The 17310-nt window shown below is 37.9% G+C and overlaps 1 protein-coding gene across 4 annotated transcripts in view; it reads left to right on the forward strand.

The window, feature by feature from the left end:
- The window catches only part of prox1a (prospero homeobox 1a), a 33102-nt gene extending 16099 nt beyond the window's left edge, over positions 1-17003 (forward strand). For 3 of the 4 annotated variants that reach the window (XM_081721179.1, XM_081721180.1, XM_081721181.1), the window contains exon 5: positions 13252-17003. In XM_081721179.1, the coding sequence (XP_081577305.1) occupies positions 13252-13440 (189 nt within the window). In that variant the 3' untranslated portion in view covers positions 13441-17003. The remainder of the gene's footprint in view (positions 1-13251) is intronic. The other variant, XM_081721182.1, reaches the window with a different exon arrangement.
- The last annotated feature ends 307 nt before the right edge of the window (positions 17004-17310 follow it).

Here is a 17310-nt window from a genome sequence, read left to right on the forward strand (position 1 = left end):
TCCACTCTTCCCACTTACAAAGTTTTTAATGACATAATTGTTGCAATTCTCATGGTGGAATGAGCAGAGTCTGCTATTAAAGAGGTCTGTTAATTGCCTTTCCTGTACTCATGTTGCACCCTCTGTGCTTGCCATCTTCTTTCAAGTTCAGTTGTTTATCCTTCACCCTTCTCCTCACTGATGCCTCCCCAGTATAAGGCAGCTTCACTCATATTTACCTTTCAGTTTTCAGGTTGATGATGTAATAAATGATTAGAATGAAGGCAGAACATTGTGTTCAATGTGAAAGTTACTTAAAGCCTTAAACTCCTGTACTCCTTGTCATAACTACATACCTTTCAGTGTGGTTACTGAATAATTCACAGTAGTTACTGAATAGTGTGCCTTAAGATTAATTAATACATAATGAGCCCGGAGTTTAAGTTTACCAAAAAAGAAACAAAAAACAAAATCAGGTAGAGTGGCAAAGCCACGGTATCTTCTCTTCTCGTTATTATTAGCTACTGAATTTAGTATGTATTATCCCTCCCGGAGGTGTCACTGAACTTGATCACTACATTTGGCCACATTTCTAAGATCCCCATGGAAGGTAACCATACCCATACCTTCTTAATTCCCTAAATATACATATCAGAGCTCTGGAACAATGTATTATATCTGACAAATGAAGAAAGTGTGAGGAGCAGCAAAATGAGCATGTTAAATACTCAAGACTGTGTGATTAGAGAGAACACCTGTTTAATCTAGCAGCACAGTTCGGCATTGTTAGTCAAAGTCCCATTTTCTGTCCAAACGCCCTGGTCCTGGTTCTCAGGGGCAGTTTCCACACTTACTGTATCACATCACAAGCAGCATTCAAGAGGTCTGAGAGGGGTGGGGTCCCTTGGCCCCACTGGGATAAGGAGACATTTTTATGACAGCTCTGGGAAGGTCTCATCTTTCACCCACAAAATAGTTCAAGGCTCTTCTGTCAAAGCCCCTGAGTCTACACCCAGCCTGAGCCAAACCACCCCTCCACCCTCCCTCTTCTTCTACCTCCCCTCCCCTCCTCCCTTGCCAGTCTGAGTAGTGCATAGACGAGGCTAAAGTCTTTCTCTTTCTCTCTTTCTTTCTTTCTTTCTCTGATCCTGTGATCTTTGAGCCCTTTTGAAAGTGTGTTGGTGGCAGTATCCCCACAGCAGATGCACAGAGACCTCCTTTGACTTCAAGAGCTCTCATCCTCATGTCTTTGCCTATCAGATGTCCATACTTATAATTCAATTGCTCTGTTTTCTGGTATTAAAGAGGAAGGTTTGTCTTTTTGGATGACTATTTGGCTTTGCTTTGACTTCTCCCTTTTCTTGTCCTTTTTAAGATATCTGATGAAAAGAACATTACAAAGATGAGGGAATAGTTATTTTCTATTTCCTTTCCTTTTTACCATGCACCTTTCAATGACAGTTTCTGGGAACATGAACAAATAAGTACATGAGTCTGTGATCAGTCCTGCCTTACCCCAACTCAAAGAGATCAATAATGCCAGATCAGGGACAACTCACCTTCCACCCCAGGTCTATCTTTGTGTTTGTTTCTCTCCTCTCCCCTCCTTCATGTCTGCACCTACTCTTTTCTATGCCTGGTATGACCTACCCCACAGGCCTTCATTATTAATTGTCCTTTGGAGACAGGGAAAAGTTCAAAGACTGTACTGATACTTCCTTTACATGCCACCATCTATTATCTGACATTAATCTCTTTTTACCCTTGTTCTTGGACTGTATTATCCAGCATAGCTCAAGAGAAAAGAATGTTAGCAATTAAAGCAGAAATGACTACCCCTTTGCCTGCTACAGAGGGTGCAGGCCTCACACACTCCTCTCCTGCAGACAGATAGGTTTCCATACTGTTCCACCAGGTTGCTAACCTCTAGACTACATGAGCATGTGTATGAAGATGGCTGTGGTTTCATTTCCTCTTTCTGACTATCACCTGTCCTGCTTTCAATCTCTGGGCAAACCCATGACTCTCTATTCTGCAGGGGGAAAAATTGGCTTCCATAGGTAAATGGTGTCATCTAAACCGCATATAGGCATAAGTAGATGATTTTGTCAGCAATAACGTTGTTTTAAGTAAAGGTGTCTAATTTCCAAATCTGGTTATACATTGGTCTAAAGTCACTGTCTAACTTGTACCCATTGTGGTGTTGAAGCATGTGCAGCTGGGATGGAAGCTATTACAATAAGTGTTCTGTAGTGACCTCTGTCATGTGATATAAACTGACTGGTCAGATGATGCAAACTATTGTCTTTGAGAGCTATCAGGTCACAATAATTCTGCTTGCACCATACAGCATGATAGTGTAGTACGTCATTATACAATTGAAATATTTTAAGCTAACCAATACAAATGGACAACAAACAAACATGTCTAACAAGTGTATAACAGAACATTTTAACTTAAACATAAATAATATGTATATGCAGTCATTTGAGCATTTATAATAAAAGGATAGCACAACATAATAGATAAATGCTTGAATTTGATCAGGCTCTGGTTCCAAAAACTTCAAAGCCCATTCAGTATAACAGACTTAAGTTGCATCTTATACAGAGGCAATATAGCAATACAAAATATTTGTGCAATTCTGTCATTTTTGTGTTTGACTACAGTTGTTGGAAGCTGTAAATATTATTTTATATGTGTTTCATCAGGTACATGTTTGTGTATTTTCATTCTTGGCGCAGTATATAAATATCAGATAAATGCTGGCTAGGACAAAGGTTTCAGCTAACAGGATTTAACTCAGAAATCTTTTCCTCTTTAAATGAATTTACCATACAACATTATTATTCATTTGAGGCATTTTAATTTGTTGCTTTTTTATAAATCTCTATTAATGCTGTTTTTGGACTCTTCTTTCTCCTGGTCCCTTCTCCCAGTTCTGAAATACAAAATGATTTCCCTCTGTGTGCTGGTTAAACATTAGCAGAGGTGATCTGGAGAACTTCACTCTCCCTTCCATGATATTTTACTATGAGTATTTCTGCCCAAAATCAATGTCTTTCAACTAATGACTGACTGCTGTTAATTAACTAGACAAATATTTTTGTAAAAGTCAGGCTGACATAAGTTGGAATTTGTACAAATTCAGTCTAAAATGAACATCAGAAACTGTTTGCATGCAACACCTGTGTAAAACACAAATACAATAGCACAAAGCTTAATGTCATGCAGTTTACCTTATAGATAACTAAAGACAGTGATATAATTTAGTGTAGAGTGCATAGCTTTCCATTCCATTTTGCACTCATTTACTTTCCCATTGACGTTAGTAATATGGGTACGGAACGCTAGAAATTTGTAAGTGGGCTAGCAGCATTACTTCACTGTGGAAACAGGCTGATACGTGATTAGATGGGAGGGTAATGCATTTAGACTACACAAAATTACTTATTCATGGTGACAAAGTTGCACAAAGGGGTTCTGAGCCTTCTTTTTTATAGTTAAAGCCAAAAACAAAAAATTATTTACACAAGCTCTCAGTTTTAGTCTTATTATGTATTATATTATGGATCTGACTTATTAGCTAACATTTTCAATACAAAGGTTTTGTCATATTATTTAGGTGTTTTAATGTACACATTATATGTAAAAATAGATCTCAGTTCAGTCGATGGGCTGAACCTAATCACCAAGAAGCCAAAAGAACATCACATGCCTCACATATGATACCATGCTGCTGTATGTCTAGTTCCTTTAATTGCCTCTTAGTGTTAAGTAGTGGCTGCCATGAACTGAGATCTTGTTCTTGTCATGACAGGACCTGTGACCCATCAGGAACAGGGCTGTTAATAGCCATCACAAGGGCGGCAGCCTTACTGGAAGCAGAGAGCAGTTTTAGCATGGCTCAGAACGAAACGCTGGAGTACTCCTCTACAGGAGGAGTCAGTCATGTATGCAGATGGAATAATTGCCATGTTTATTTGTTTTATTCATATCCAAATTTAGTTAGATAGACATTTGGGAGTAAGAAGTGGTTTAAATTAATGATATAGCTCTAGTTTAAGAGGATGGGTAATATCCTGAATTATGTTATTGACATTGGGCTTTTTTGCAATGATTTACATCATACCTTGAGACTTTATTGTCAAATGGTTCATTAGAAAACTGGAAATCTTCCTAGCTCTCTCATTCTTCCACTATACAGACTATATAGTTATAAACTATGCATGTTTATAACTAAAATATTCGACTTAACCATTCAGAAATACTTTAAGAGCCAGCATACGGTGATATAAAATATATTAATTATGTAGATGTGAAAATAGGTTAGAAAACGGGGGTGTTGGGACTTCTGTGGGGGATTCTTTTTTTGGCCTCACATCCATCCGTCCTCTCCCACTTTACTTTACATGCTGTCGGCTCAGTGATCATGTCATTATTTTGCTGTGGAGGGGGGCACATCTGTAGCACATGTGCACGCCTTTCTCCAAACCCTGGCATCACTCCCATTGCGCCCCCCCCCCCCACCCCCCATACTTCCTCTGTCTCTCCCTCACTGCCTCTTCATTTCATTAGTATCAGTGCCAGATCTCTTCTTTTGCCAGACAAGAAAGACCCAGCTCCAAGCTGCCTTGCTCCTCCTCTTCTCTGCTTTGGCTCCTTAGGCCGTTCTGTTCACCCCCACCCCCCAGCTCCATATGTCCCTCTGTCCTTCTCTGCCCACCCCATCTCGTCTTTCATTGGACTGCAACATGAGACAAATGACTTTGCAACCTTTGTCCTGTCTGAGCTTGACCTCAGACCCTCCTCTAGGTCATAGACCTTTCTCTGTTAAATTTGGGTGGACATGTCATTGTTTATCTTGGTAAGTGTAGTTATGAGTAAATATGGCCATGTTTAATCAAAGTCAAGGTGTACAAAATGTTTCATGGAAATTTGTCTTCCATAGGAGACAAATAACTGAAAGTCCCTTGTTAGATGTGACTTATATATAAATGCACAGGCACGCACACACACACACACAAACACCCCATAAACCTTTTTGAGAAATGGGCATATGGTGCATGCTTAAAATTGTGAAGTATGAAGAATTGGTTTTGTCAAGGCTGGTGCTGAATCAGCAGCTCCAATGCAGCCGTATGTATTTGCCCAGCAGCACCAGCAGGATTCTGTTCTGGGCATGAAGGGCACAGGGACAGTTGCAACACAGCGAACATAAAAGCTTCTTGTAGAGAGGGAAACCTGTGATTTGTTTGTCTCAGTGGCACTCCAGCTAAGTATCATGTGGGAAAGACTTACCTCATACATGCTATTGATTAATATACAAGGCACACAGTACATGTTTCATGTTGAACAGAAAGATGTTCTTTTGACAGTAAGCTCAGATCTACCCTCCAGACCCCAAACAACTTTATTTTCTCAACCATGAGAGAGAGAGAGAGAGAGAGAGAGAGAGAGAGAGAGAGAGAGAGAGAGAGAGAGAGAGAGAGAGAGAGAGAGAGTGTGTGTGTGTGTGTGTGTTGGGGGTGGGGGGCAAAGGAGAGACAGAGAAAGACAGAGAGAGAAAGCTCTTATCCCCCTGGCCTTGAGACATATTTGCTCACTGTCAGCCCATTATCTCTTGAAATTATTCAGCCTTCCATACTGCTCCTATGTCAAATGCCTACATCTATTTTAAAGTAAGGCTGAATGAGATTATAGAATAGTGTATTTAAATAAAAGAGAAACCTGTGTGTGTGTGTGTGTGTGTGTGTGTGTGTGTGTGTTTGACTTTATATATATATAGATAGAGAGAGAGAGAGAGAGAGAGAGGTGTGTGTGTGTGTGTGTGTGTGTGTGTGTGTGTGCATGCGCACGTGCGTGTATTTTATCATTTACTACTGATCTCTTTATGATAACACACTTTCACAAATAGCACTTAATAACTTAATTTCCTTGTGTCTTTCATTTTTAAGTATATGTGTATTTTCTGCTTATTGACTTTTGCCGTGCTATAGTTTCTGCTGTTAGCAAGAGGGAAGTCTCTTCACAGAAGGCTTTGGGTAGAATCAGGAAACACGATATAGTATGCAAAATAAGAGATAGGCCAGCTATTATTAAAATCTATCTGCCAGCACAATGAAAAAAGAGCCACTGCTCTCAGACCAAGGCAAGGTTTATGGACACAGAGCCACTGAGATTGTTTTAAACATTTAAAAGGCTTAGTTCAGCTGTATAACTCTAAAACAAACAAATAAAGCAACTTCATATTTTCCATTTGAGACACCTGGATATTTAGAAATTATCACTAGAATCAACAATGTTAAAAAATGTTTTAATATGTTTTAATATAATATACATTTTTAATTAATTAATTTTTTCCAAATAATCAGGATTTTTCTTATAATTTTTACTAGAGAACTTCTTAATTTATCACTGCTTACTTGGGGGCTTTGCAGATATAAGCACCAAGATATACCACGTATGAATAGGAGATGTCGAGTCAGTGAAAGAGAAAACAGAGTCCTCCTCTTTAATGATTAACCTTAGTGAGGAAATCAGGACTTTCTCTTACGCGCTCATGCTTCATTAAAGAAATAAAATGATTGAATGAATGAATGAATGAATGAATGAATGACCCATTCTAAGGTAAACTTTAGCCCTGTGTGGCTGGGTTTACAATCCACATCTGTACCTCTTGTCCATAACATCCATCCATACAAATGCAGACACAGGACTCCCCCTTCTGCCCATGCAGTCCTTGGTTTGTCTGGCAGTTATCAGGAGCTAAGTCACTCATCAATCAATATTTATACAACAAACACAGGGGTTTAGGGGAAGATGGTTGTTTAGATAGACCAAGCACACATTACAGGGTGAATGAATTCTGGGTGAAAGCAGTCTTAACTCCCCTCCTGTGCTTAATCTCCTCCCCTTACCCTCCACTGAAATATAATATCCTTCTTTTCATAAGGTAGCCTCTCCATACTGTCATCACTGGCAACTGTGAGGTAGAAACTTCGACACTGCCAAATAATTGATTGCACAGGAGCACATACACTGGTGTCCCATTCCTATATTTTGCACTTAGGCACACATAAATGACGTTAGTGCAGACCACTCTTAGTAGTTTCCTATGTCTTGTTTTTATTCCTAGTTTCTATGCCATAAACTACAATACAAACTACAAAAACACATTACTAGCTTTATTAGGATTTTTTGCTATTGCAAATTTGATTTAATTTTAAAAAGTAAAAAGACTTTGTTATTAATGACATTTTTTTTTTTTTTATCCTAAACCAATCCTAAAGGTTATAGCTCTGAACTCTTCAGCTGTGACCAAAACAGAAAAACACACAAAAAAATAAATTCAAAGTCATATGGAACACAGAGCTGTGGGTGAGACATCGTGCCCAACAGTAATGGCTACCTTCATGGTTTCTAGACTATTATCCATAATTCTTCCTGAATGGCTCCGATTGACAGCTGGTTAAGCTGAATCTTATGCATTTTATTTTTGTTTTGTTTTTTTTTCAGTCTGACCAAATCAGGAGCAATAAAGAGGGTGTATGTAATATTGATGTGGCCTGTGTGCTGCTTGACTCGGCAGCGTTTCCTGTGGGACAGAGCAGCCTGTGAGGCTTATCCTACACAATGGCTGTAACAAAAGCACCACAGCTGATCCATGCGAGGCGAGGAGGTGACAAAACAGTTAAAGCATGCTGTTGGCTATGGGCAAGCAGTCAGCAGATGCAGACAAAAGGGTTTGTGACAAGAATAACTCCCCCCCCACCCCTCATTCTCCAAACCTCTTTCCCTCCCTCTTTCCAAGGTGGATAGTCAAGAGTCCAAAATACCAATGCCCTTTTCTCCTTGCCATTGCCTTCTCTTAAACAGTCAGCATTTTACTTGCTTTTTCTAGTTAAAAATACGTTCATAGCAATTCTTTGCTTTATATTTAGTACCTAAGCAGAAGATTTCAAACTTTAATTCAGTCTTAAAAACAAAAGTATTTCACTTTAGCAGATTTTCGGATTGTGCAAATACTGATAAACTAATAGGAAGGTTGGTGCGCAATTCTGCATTATATGAGTAATAAACTTCTCTCTGTTGGGATATTCTATTTACTCTTTTAATGATCAGTTAGAAAGAGGTGTAGACAAATATTTCACTGCTGTAATCATGATTCTCCAGCATGTTATGGGTAGGAGACTTCTTACATTACTGCTCCAGTTTGATTAAATGTAATATGAATTATTAAGTAATTACCAAGAAGTTTTACATTTTACAAATAATGATTTTTTATGTTCACCCAAAAATTATAAAGAAACTATTTGTAGTTTGGCATTTGGGAGACCTTTTTGAGGCTTGAAATACACTGCTGCTGTAAAGTATCCCACACAGACTGTCACTGACCTGACTGTCTAGATCAAAGGGCAGTATTTTACAAATAATATTTTGTGTGTGTACATAGTTAAAAAACACAAAAACAAAATTAGTACATTTGTTGCAACCTTTAGAACAAATTGGATGTAGGCATACCACAATAACACACAGTCCCTCCTGAGAGTAGAACAAGGCTTTCTCTCTCTCTCTCTTTCTCTCTCTCTCATTCTCTCTTTTTATCTGTCCTCCTGCCATGTTAAAATTTTGCTGCTGTTTTTCAGACAGCTTTTTGCCATGAATGGCTTTAAATCACAGAAGATGTGGTAGGTTGTCAGTGTTGAGGTTGGTGATTTGGAGTTGGGATATCTATAACCTTTGTAATCCCCTCTCCCTATCTTTCCCTCTCTTTTCACCTCTTTTTCTGCCTCACCCTCTTTTCCATGTGACATTCATTCATCAGCCAAGTGCGTTTGGCAAGCCCTTCGCCTACAAGCGCCGTCCCAGTGACCACTAACCTTGGTATGTCCTGACACTCATGATGAGTATCTGCAGGACACAGAAGGCAAGCATGCTGCTATGTCAGGCCTTTATTGTGTACTGCCGAGGCTGGGGACAGTCAGCATAATCAAACAAATGACCCCTGAAGGCTGTGCCCCTTGGGAAAGGAGAAGGAGAAGGAGACAGAGCCCCAGCCAAAAGCACTTGGGCAGGTCCCCCCTCCCCCTCTTTCCTTACCCCTCCCATTCTATGATCTTGCCCCAGGAGAAAGAGGGAGAGGAAGCGAGAAATTACTGTACCACACTGTACAAAAATGTCACACGTTCAAGGCAAGCAGAGTTTGAACACAAGCATGAAAAGGGAAAATAGGGTGTGCATACAGCCACAGAAACACAATCAGGCCATCCAAAAAGACATGTTGGACCCTATCATCTTATTTGTTGGATGGGTTTAAAAAGATATTTATAGTCACACTATAATTTAATGGTGCATCACCAGAAGTGAGGCAGTTATGATGTTGGCAAAGCTAACCCTAAGATAACCCACCAACCAAGGTCTTCTAAACAAAGGTTTGCCTTTGATGACAGTATATTTAACACATCTAATGGAAAAAAAGAGGGTGGTGCATGGCTTGGGTTTCATAGATAGCATGCTTTGTCCAGACAACTGCTCACCTGTCTGGGTCTTTGAGGAGAGCTGATCAGGCTATGACTGATAGGACTGATGCTATGCTAGGAGGACATATTTTTAGAAGAGTTTGGTACAGTCCCCTGATAGGAAATTAGGATATTTGGTGTTCAATGTATATTTATTCATAGCAGCATAAAAATTGGGTGCATTATATTAAAGTAGTAAAGTATTATCACAGCAAGATTAAACGTACATGTTTGTGAAAAGTTGTAGTTACTAATAATAAGCATAGTTTGCACAGGGCATTTACCCTGGTGCTAAACTGGCCTTCTGATGGAAGGCCCAAAGTAAACCTCCCTTTTTTACATTAACATTTATTTCTTTATAATCCAATCTTTTCTATCACAGTGGCAGATTAAGCATTGTCATGCCCAAAATCCACAACATGTATCTGAATCAGTTTCCCCCAAACCCATGTGTTGATCTAAATCATGACATAGAATATCTGTATGAACTGCATTTTCTGTTTAGGTTAGGGGTACTCAATCTTATCTGCAAAGGATCGGTGTGTCTTAAGTTTTCATTCCAACCAAGTGGAAACACCTATTTACATTTGTTTAATCAGTTTGTAGTCCTTCAAACAACTGATTAGTTGCATCATGTGTGGTCCTGCTTGATTGGAATGAAAACATGTCAATTGCAGGAGAAGAATGGATTAAACAGGATTAAGACCAGATACTGAAGCTAGTCCTACTGCTCAGTATCTTATGACTTAAATTCACTATTTCCTCTGTAATGCACAGGAGTCTCTTCTCTGACCTCTAAGGAGATGCTGTCTTCTGAATACTGAGCACATATAGGATGTATTCTGCCTGATCTGGCAGAATTAGCTGGACATAAATGAGCACTGCAAGAGTTCATTCAACACTGCTGGATAACTGTCAACTATTACACTGCCCTTTAATACTAGAGCTCAAGGGCTCAAACGTTTTCATACTAAATGTAGCTTGGGATACTCTAGTAACACTCTTACTGTGACAGCTAGGTAGTTGCTATTAGTCTTAAATTAAGAGGCATTTTCTTTTTTCTTTCTTGACAGTGACAAAAGCAAGGTAAAACACCTTTTGGTGGCATCACACACACACACACACACACACACACACACACACATATAATCTGTGCCACATTTTGTTAATGTCAAGAAGAGTATAAGAGACCACTATCTACAGTGTGTAACATTGAGCAGTAAGGAGGTGCACGCATGTGCAGAGAAGAGTGAGATTTAATAGGGGCAAATCCAAAATCAGAGTCATTAAAGCAGTCCAGGGTCATAGAGCCGACAAGGCGAGCACGGGGATACATGAGTAAACTAAATAAACACACACGAAGGCAAACAGGGAAGCAGGCTATAACTAAGGCTAGGGAAAACACAGGGCTAGGAAACACGGAGTACAAACCAACACAACCATATGAAATAAACATACAACCATCAAGCCTAACATTCAAACACATTCCAAAATTCATTCACAAATTCAATGAACAGGCAAAACACAGGGATCAAGACATGGTTTAAATACATGAACTTAACGAGGGACAGGTGTGGAAAATCAAACGAGGGGTGGAGAAAACGACACTATGGCATGGAACTAAAAAACACAAGACAGGGAAAACACGGAACCCGGGAGCGACTGATCGTGACAGTGAAATTAGTATCTACTGGGAATACTAATAAATATATAGTTTTATTTTAAATATGCAGTTTTCATGTGTTATGTTCAACAAAATCGAAGATACCAAATTATTTTGTGAACCTTTGAAATGTAAACTAGAAACTAATCTAGAAAATCCAGTTTCCCAACCCAGATTAAGACTATGGTCTAGTTTCACCACTGTTACTACAATTTAGTCCAAGACTGGGTGTCTGGGTGTCCAAAACCATGTCTGGAAATCCATCCCTTCATCTTTAACCCTAAAGGCATTCAGGTGCTATGAACTGGACCCAGAATTACTGACGGGCTATAGGCATAATACTCATGAGAGGTGTTACTAACTACTGTAGCCCATGTGTTGCCATGTGTCATTTATCAGCCATCCTATAGGCAGAACTTAGGGGGATGGGGTGCTGACCCCCCCTTCCTGGGGAAGAACAGAGAGTTGGCTCTCTCAACATATCATTGTAAACATAACTATACAATTTTAAATAATAATATGCATTGAAAGAACTTATGCTAATTGTAGATGCAAGAAAATTCATCTTTGTGTTTCAAAACATTGTATCCCACCTTCATATGCCTCACAGTGATTTGGTCCACAGCCTACCATCCCTGAAACCCAACACGTTAGCCCTCAATACAAATGCATGATATGAAGTGTGGAAGTAGTAGCTGACCTCTAAGCTAATTTTCAAAGATTAGTTTAAAATATAGGATGTGTCAGACATTGTACTTTACTTCCACCACTCAACAGAATAAAACACATTTACAATTTAATCAGAATGCATTTTGTTTGCTCCTTTACCTTGTAATCAGACTGTATTTTGTTTGCTTTTAGCTTGTAATCAGACTGCATTTTGTTTGCTTATTTATCTTGTAATCAGACTGCTTTTTTTTTTTTTTTTTTTTGCTCCTTTACCTTGCGAGTGAATCTTGTGAATCAATGCAGCTGACATATTGTTCTAGAGCAGCTGTATCTCCTAATGCTGTCAGTGAAGGTAGAACATCCGCACTTAAAATAATCATAACATGCTGAACTTTCGACATATTTTCAAGTGGTTTAGTTTGTTACAAACGGGATATGTGTATGTATGATACTGGATACTTTATCTTGTAATAGGAAATAAAACGTATAATATTTAATATTTAACTTGCCATATAACATGTAATTCAGCAGTATTTCTGGTAGCACATTTGGCCCCTTCGGGAAATGCTCTCTAACGGTGAAGAGAATCTGCACCCATGGCCCCTCTGCACTCTGCTCAGTTCCACAGGGATGCTGGTCAGACATCAGTTACAATGACACTGTAGTTGGGTAGTGGCTGCTGCACTAGAATTAGTGCCTAGTATGTTGTAGTTTTATATGCATCACTGTTGCTGCTGGGTTGAAAGTAGTGAGACGTATGGTTAGAGAATAACCACTGATGAAACGTTGGGGGATGTCTAATGCAAACTAAGCCTGACAACACACTTGTCTGAACTGTGCATGAAGGATACTGCTAGTAAATAAAAATTCCAAAGCTTTATAAACTGCATTATATTATATACTTCTAATATTCATTGCTGTGCAAAATGGTCTAATAAAAGAAAAACAGCATAACGTAGTTTATGTTCCAAATTGATCAGTTTAAACGTACTCTTGGAGAGTTATATTAATTTCAGTTTAACTATGTAGACAACTGTATTGCACAGGAGATTCAATAGATACAGAAGATGTATGCCTTTTGAATCAGAGGAAAATATCACGATCCAAAAAAAGTATTTACAGCAGCTCCACCAAAATGTGCTTCAGCTAGTGAAACAAAGAGGAATTAAGGCAGTGAAGCTGTTTGCAGCTTTACTCCATGTCCCATCAGTCTTGGCAGAGCAGCTCTGTCTCCACTCACTGCCAGGGAGGTTCTAGCTTGGCAAGTGGCCTCCTCTCTTGTCTTGTTTGAGCTGTACTGCAGGTCTATTTTGCTGGGTGGTTTGGTGTTTTTTTTTGTTTTTTTTTTTTTTGGTTAATCAGAGACTTGGGAATGAAACATAATATGTTTATTAATGTCATTGTCTCCTTGTGGATCAGCAGGTTCCGGAGCGATTCCTGGAAGTGGCGCAGATCACGTTACGGGAGTTTTTCAATGCCATTGTGGCAGGCAAAGATGTTGATCCTTCCTGGAAGAAGGCCATATACAAGGTCATCTGCAAGCTGGACAGTGAGGTTCCAGAGATTTTCAAATCTCCTAACTGCCTGCAGGAGCTTCTGCACGAGTAGTAATTGGTATTGAATACCAGTTTCTCATCCTCTCTCTGCCTCAGATCTGTATGAAGATTAAGGTAGCATTTATATTTTCAAGCCCCAGCTACTGTTAATGTTTTGTGCTTTTCTTTTAAGAAAAAAAGTCTCTTTTTTGACTGTTTAATCTTTACTCAACCCCTTTTACTGCCTTTAAATGGGCATTATTATATTTACCATAAGATGGTAACTAATGGAACCGATTCCACAGATATTTTCTTCTTCTTTGGTCATTTTGTTGAGGACTTGTTTCATGGCAGGATGTTTGTAATGTGTGATTACAATTTCTCAATAAGACTTACATTTTTAGTGTGTATAGATGTAATTATTATTTATGATTAATATAATTATTACCAATAATGTTATTAATGCTTGAAAAAAAGACTCGTGGTATTCTTGTTTCTCATGGCAATGCTACATAAAATAAATTATTCTTTGAACAAAAATATTAAGAGGGTATACCTTTTCTAGTTACATATATTTTGTCTGTTCATTCTTCAGCTTTGGCTGGGGTCCAGTTTTCTTGTGTTTTGCGTCCACTTTGATAATGCTGGTTCTGGGGAGGGTACAGCCTCTCCTGTAACTAAGCAACATGGCCATTTCATAGTGGGGCAAGGCAGTTTAGCACAAAAAAGATGGACGCCTTCCCACTGAGAAACCATTTTTGTTCATAAAAAGAGTGATGTCACAATTGCTCATGTGAACACACACGCATGAACATACTATGCTCATGCATAGACTATTACAGAAGTACAAACATACAAAAAGTCAAACAGACTTTGAAACTCAAAATAAGGGAATCATTGTTAATTTACTTGTTCATTTACAATTACTTAAACAATATAGATCTAAGAAGTTTAGGAGCAACCACAAAAATGTAGGATGGTTTTTATTGAAATATTGTTATTGTTTTTCAATCATTTTATTTTATTTCTTGCATGTGTTTTATATGACTAATATTTACAAGAATCATATTATTTATATATGTAAAGGAATAGGAAAGGAGTTTGTGATTTTAAAGTAAACCTATGCTCCCCAATGGTTATAAGAGATGAAATGGAACTTTAAAACAAAAGCATGTACACTGCTGCATCATCAAAGTAAGCTACAAAAGAATGTAGAATTTGTTGTATAAAGTTTTTGTAGTGATGACCAAGGAAAGTTACAGGAATTTATAGAAATCTGGAGAGAGAGGTTCTCTATTGTTTCAAGATAAAAGGGCCTTAATTTCTAGATCATAACTGGAAAGGCTTGAAAGGCAAAATTCCAGACATGATTTCCCTGAAATGCTTTGCTCTGGACTAAACCAGAAAATGAACTAGAATGTACGCGTTCAGATACTGTCATCACAAAGCCTTAAAAAGTCTGCTGACTTCTAGGTGGATGAGTACATAGGGCGATGCACTGTTCCAGGCTTCGCTCCAGTTACAGCCACTGGACCACACATACAATGAGTGCAGCAAAGTGCCCAGCTTTTCACTATGCACTGAAAAGAAAAAAGATGCAAAAAAATTAAAGCTGAAAACTACACAGCTTCTCTTTCATGCCTTTGATTAGACCATGTTAACGTGAGTTCACGATAGCTTGTACAGGTCTTTGATATGTTGAGGGCAAAGCAACAACTAAAATAAAAAAATCTAATATCAAACAAGTATTTGACACCAAAATACACAAACTCACAGAAAGAGAGAGAGAGAAATCAAAATTTTAGGAGGTATGGTATTTATGGAAATTGAAAGTCTATTACAAGTTTAATACATTGTAATAATTTTGGCCCAAATATGTGATGCCACCGTAGATGCGATACGTTTTTTCAGTTGTATCAACTGACCTAGTATGTAGTTTGAGCTACTCCAATGATTACAACTTTTAGGTTTCATGTAGTAAGTAGCAGAAGCATCACAGTACAGCGTAGAATGACATCCCAAATACAACGTCACAACACATTAACAGTATGTTCTCAATCAAAAAAGAGTCTCGCCTTCACAGACAATTTGCACCCTGTGCCTAGACTGATAACACCAGCAAATGTTTTCTTAGTTGGATGTCTTTTTGAAATATCATATTTAGATATATGTTAACAGTGTGTATTGAAATAAACATAAACCTTTGGCTTTTCCTTAAAACATCTGAATAAATTCTTATTCTTTAGGTTTATTGTATTTTCATATTACTCTAAAATGAGCCTAATTTAATTATTGTTCACTTGTGACAACAAAACGTGTAAGAGTCATTTAAGAGTCTTTTACAGTACATTTAATGAAGTTGATTTTTTTTGTACTAAAGCACTATAAAGGAGCACTGTTCTATAAAAGCACACATTAGTGTGTGTGTGTGTGTGTGTGTGTGTGTGTGTGTGTGTGTGTGTGTGTAGGCCTTGGGGTGGGGTGACAGGGTCTTTTCCACAAAGGGTTGGCATGCCTGCAGGTTTTCATCCTGTACAAGCAGGTGCACACCTGATTCCACTTGTTTAATTGGTTGGTCTCCATCTTCAAACAGTCAAGTACCTCATGTTCTACTGCTTGGCAGAATTGAAAACCTACAGCCTACAGCCTTTATGGGACTGCTGACCCCTGGTTTAAGTACTTCTTTTGCTATTTGTTTTGTGCATCCCTATACCTGAACCTAAAAATAACTACTTACATAAAAACATCTACTTACTTGCTGTAGAAAATTGGTGAGATGGCTAGTAATGTGATCTTTAATTTCACCATTTAAATTGTGTTGCACAAAAATATATGTTAGAGAATAAGGCTTTAGTCTTTCAAAGGTGCTTAGGTTTTTATAAAACACTCATAACTGGAAACTGCTTTCAACAACAAAGATTAAAGAGTATGAGAGAGAGTTGCTAAGAGTGAGATGTAAAAAATGCAGTGTATTTTAACACAATGTTTGACTCTTTGTAAATTATTTAATGCTATATTTATAAAATGATGAGTTTTCAAAAGTTTTAAACATGCTCATTGGTGTATACCTTTCTATAATTTAGCAATATGATGTAAATAGAATTGTGGTGCTTTTTTGTATAATATACTTATTTGACTTTAGTGAAGTTTTTTTCAATCACAGTCACATTTCAGTCACATTTTTTGCTGTATTTTGAGAGATATTTTGAGAGAGACTTTATTAGGCATGTTTACAAGCATGGTCAAGTCTGAACTGTGTATTTTTGCCATGTATTTGTTTTAATTAATCCTAATTTATTTGATGTATAAATTTGGTAATCCTGGAGGTATACGTTAATACTGTTGTGTAGAATTGGCAGAAAAACATGGTAACCCTACTACAGTAACTATTGCAATGTATAGTTGCAAAAGGAACTTGACTGCCTCTCGAGGATGATGGAGAAGATTCGTTTATTTATTTATTTATTTATTTATTTATTTATTTGATTAACTGTATAATCATACTTAGCTTCACTTTGAACGACCTACATGATATAGTAGTCAAACCGTGCCTTCCATCTCCTTGGAACTGAATGTATGTGCACTATGTATGCAAACTTGTAGAAAGAAGAATAAAAAATAATTCTAGATGTAGTCTGTTCTACATTGCCTGTTCTACATTGTTTGGCTCATTCATTCACAGTTTTATAGTCAAGGCCCTTAAATACCATATGGGGCTCATATTATATATGCTATCTGGACATACTTTTTTTCTTTTTTTTTTTGTTCTGTTGTAATCCAGATTACCATATGTACTATATTCTTTCTTTACTGACAGTACTGATAGCTGACCGTACTGATAACAGAATAAACCAGTCATTAAATATCTTTGCCATTGCTCTCAAATTGTCAACATAGGGATATAATTTTTTATTGTAATTGTTTTTGTTTGTTGTAGCCTAAA

This window comes from Electrophorus electricus, chromosome 10 (assembly GCF_041902795.1).
Source record: "Electrophorus electricus isolate QZ-2024a chromosome 10, ASM4190279v1, whole genome shotgun sequence".
Lineage (NCBI taxonomy): Eukaryota > Metazoa > Chordata > Actinopteri > Gymnotiformes > Gymnotidae > Electrophorus > Electrophorus electricus.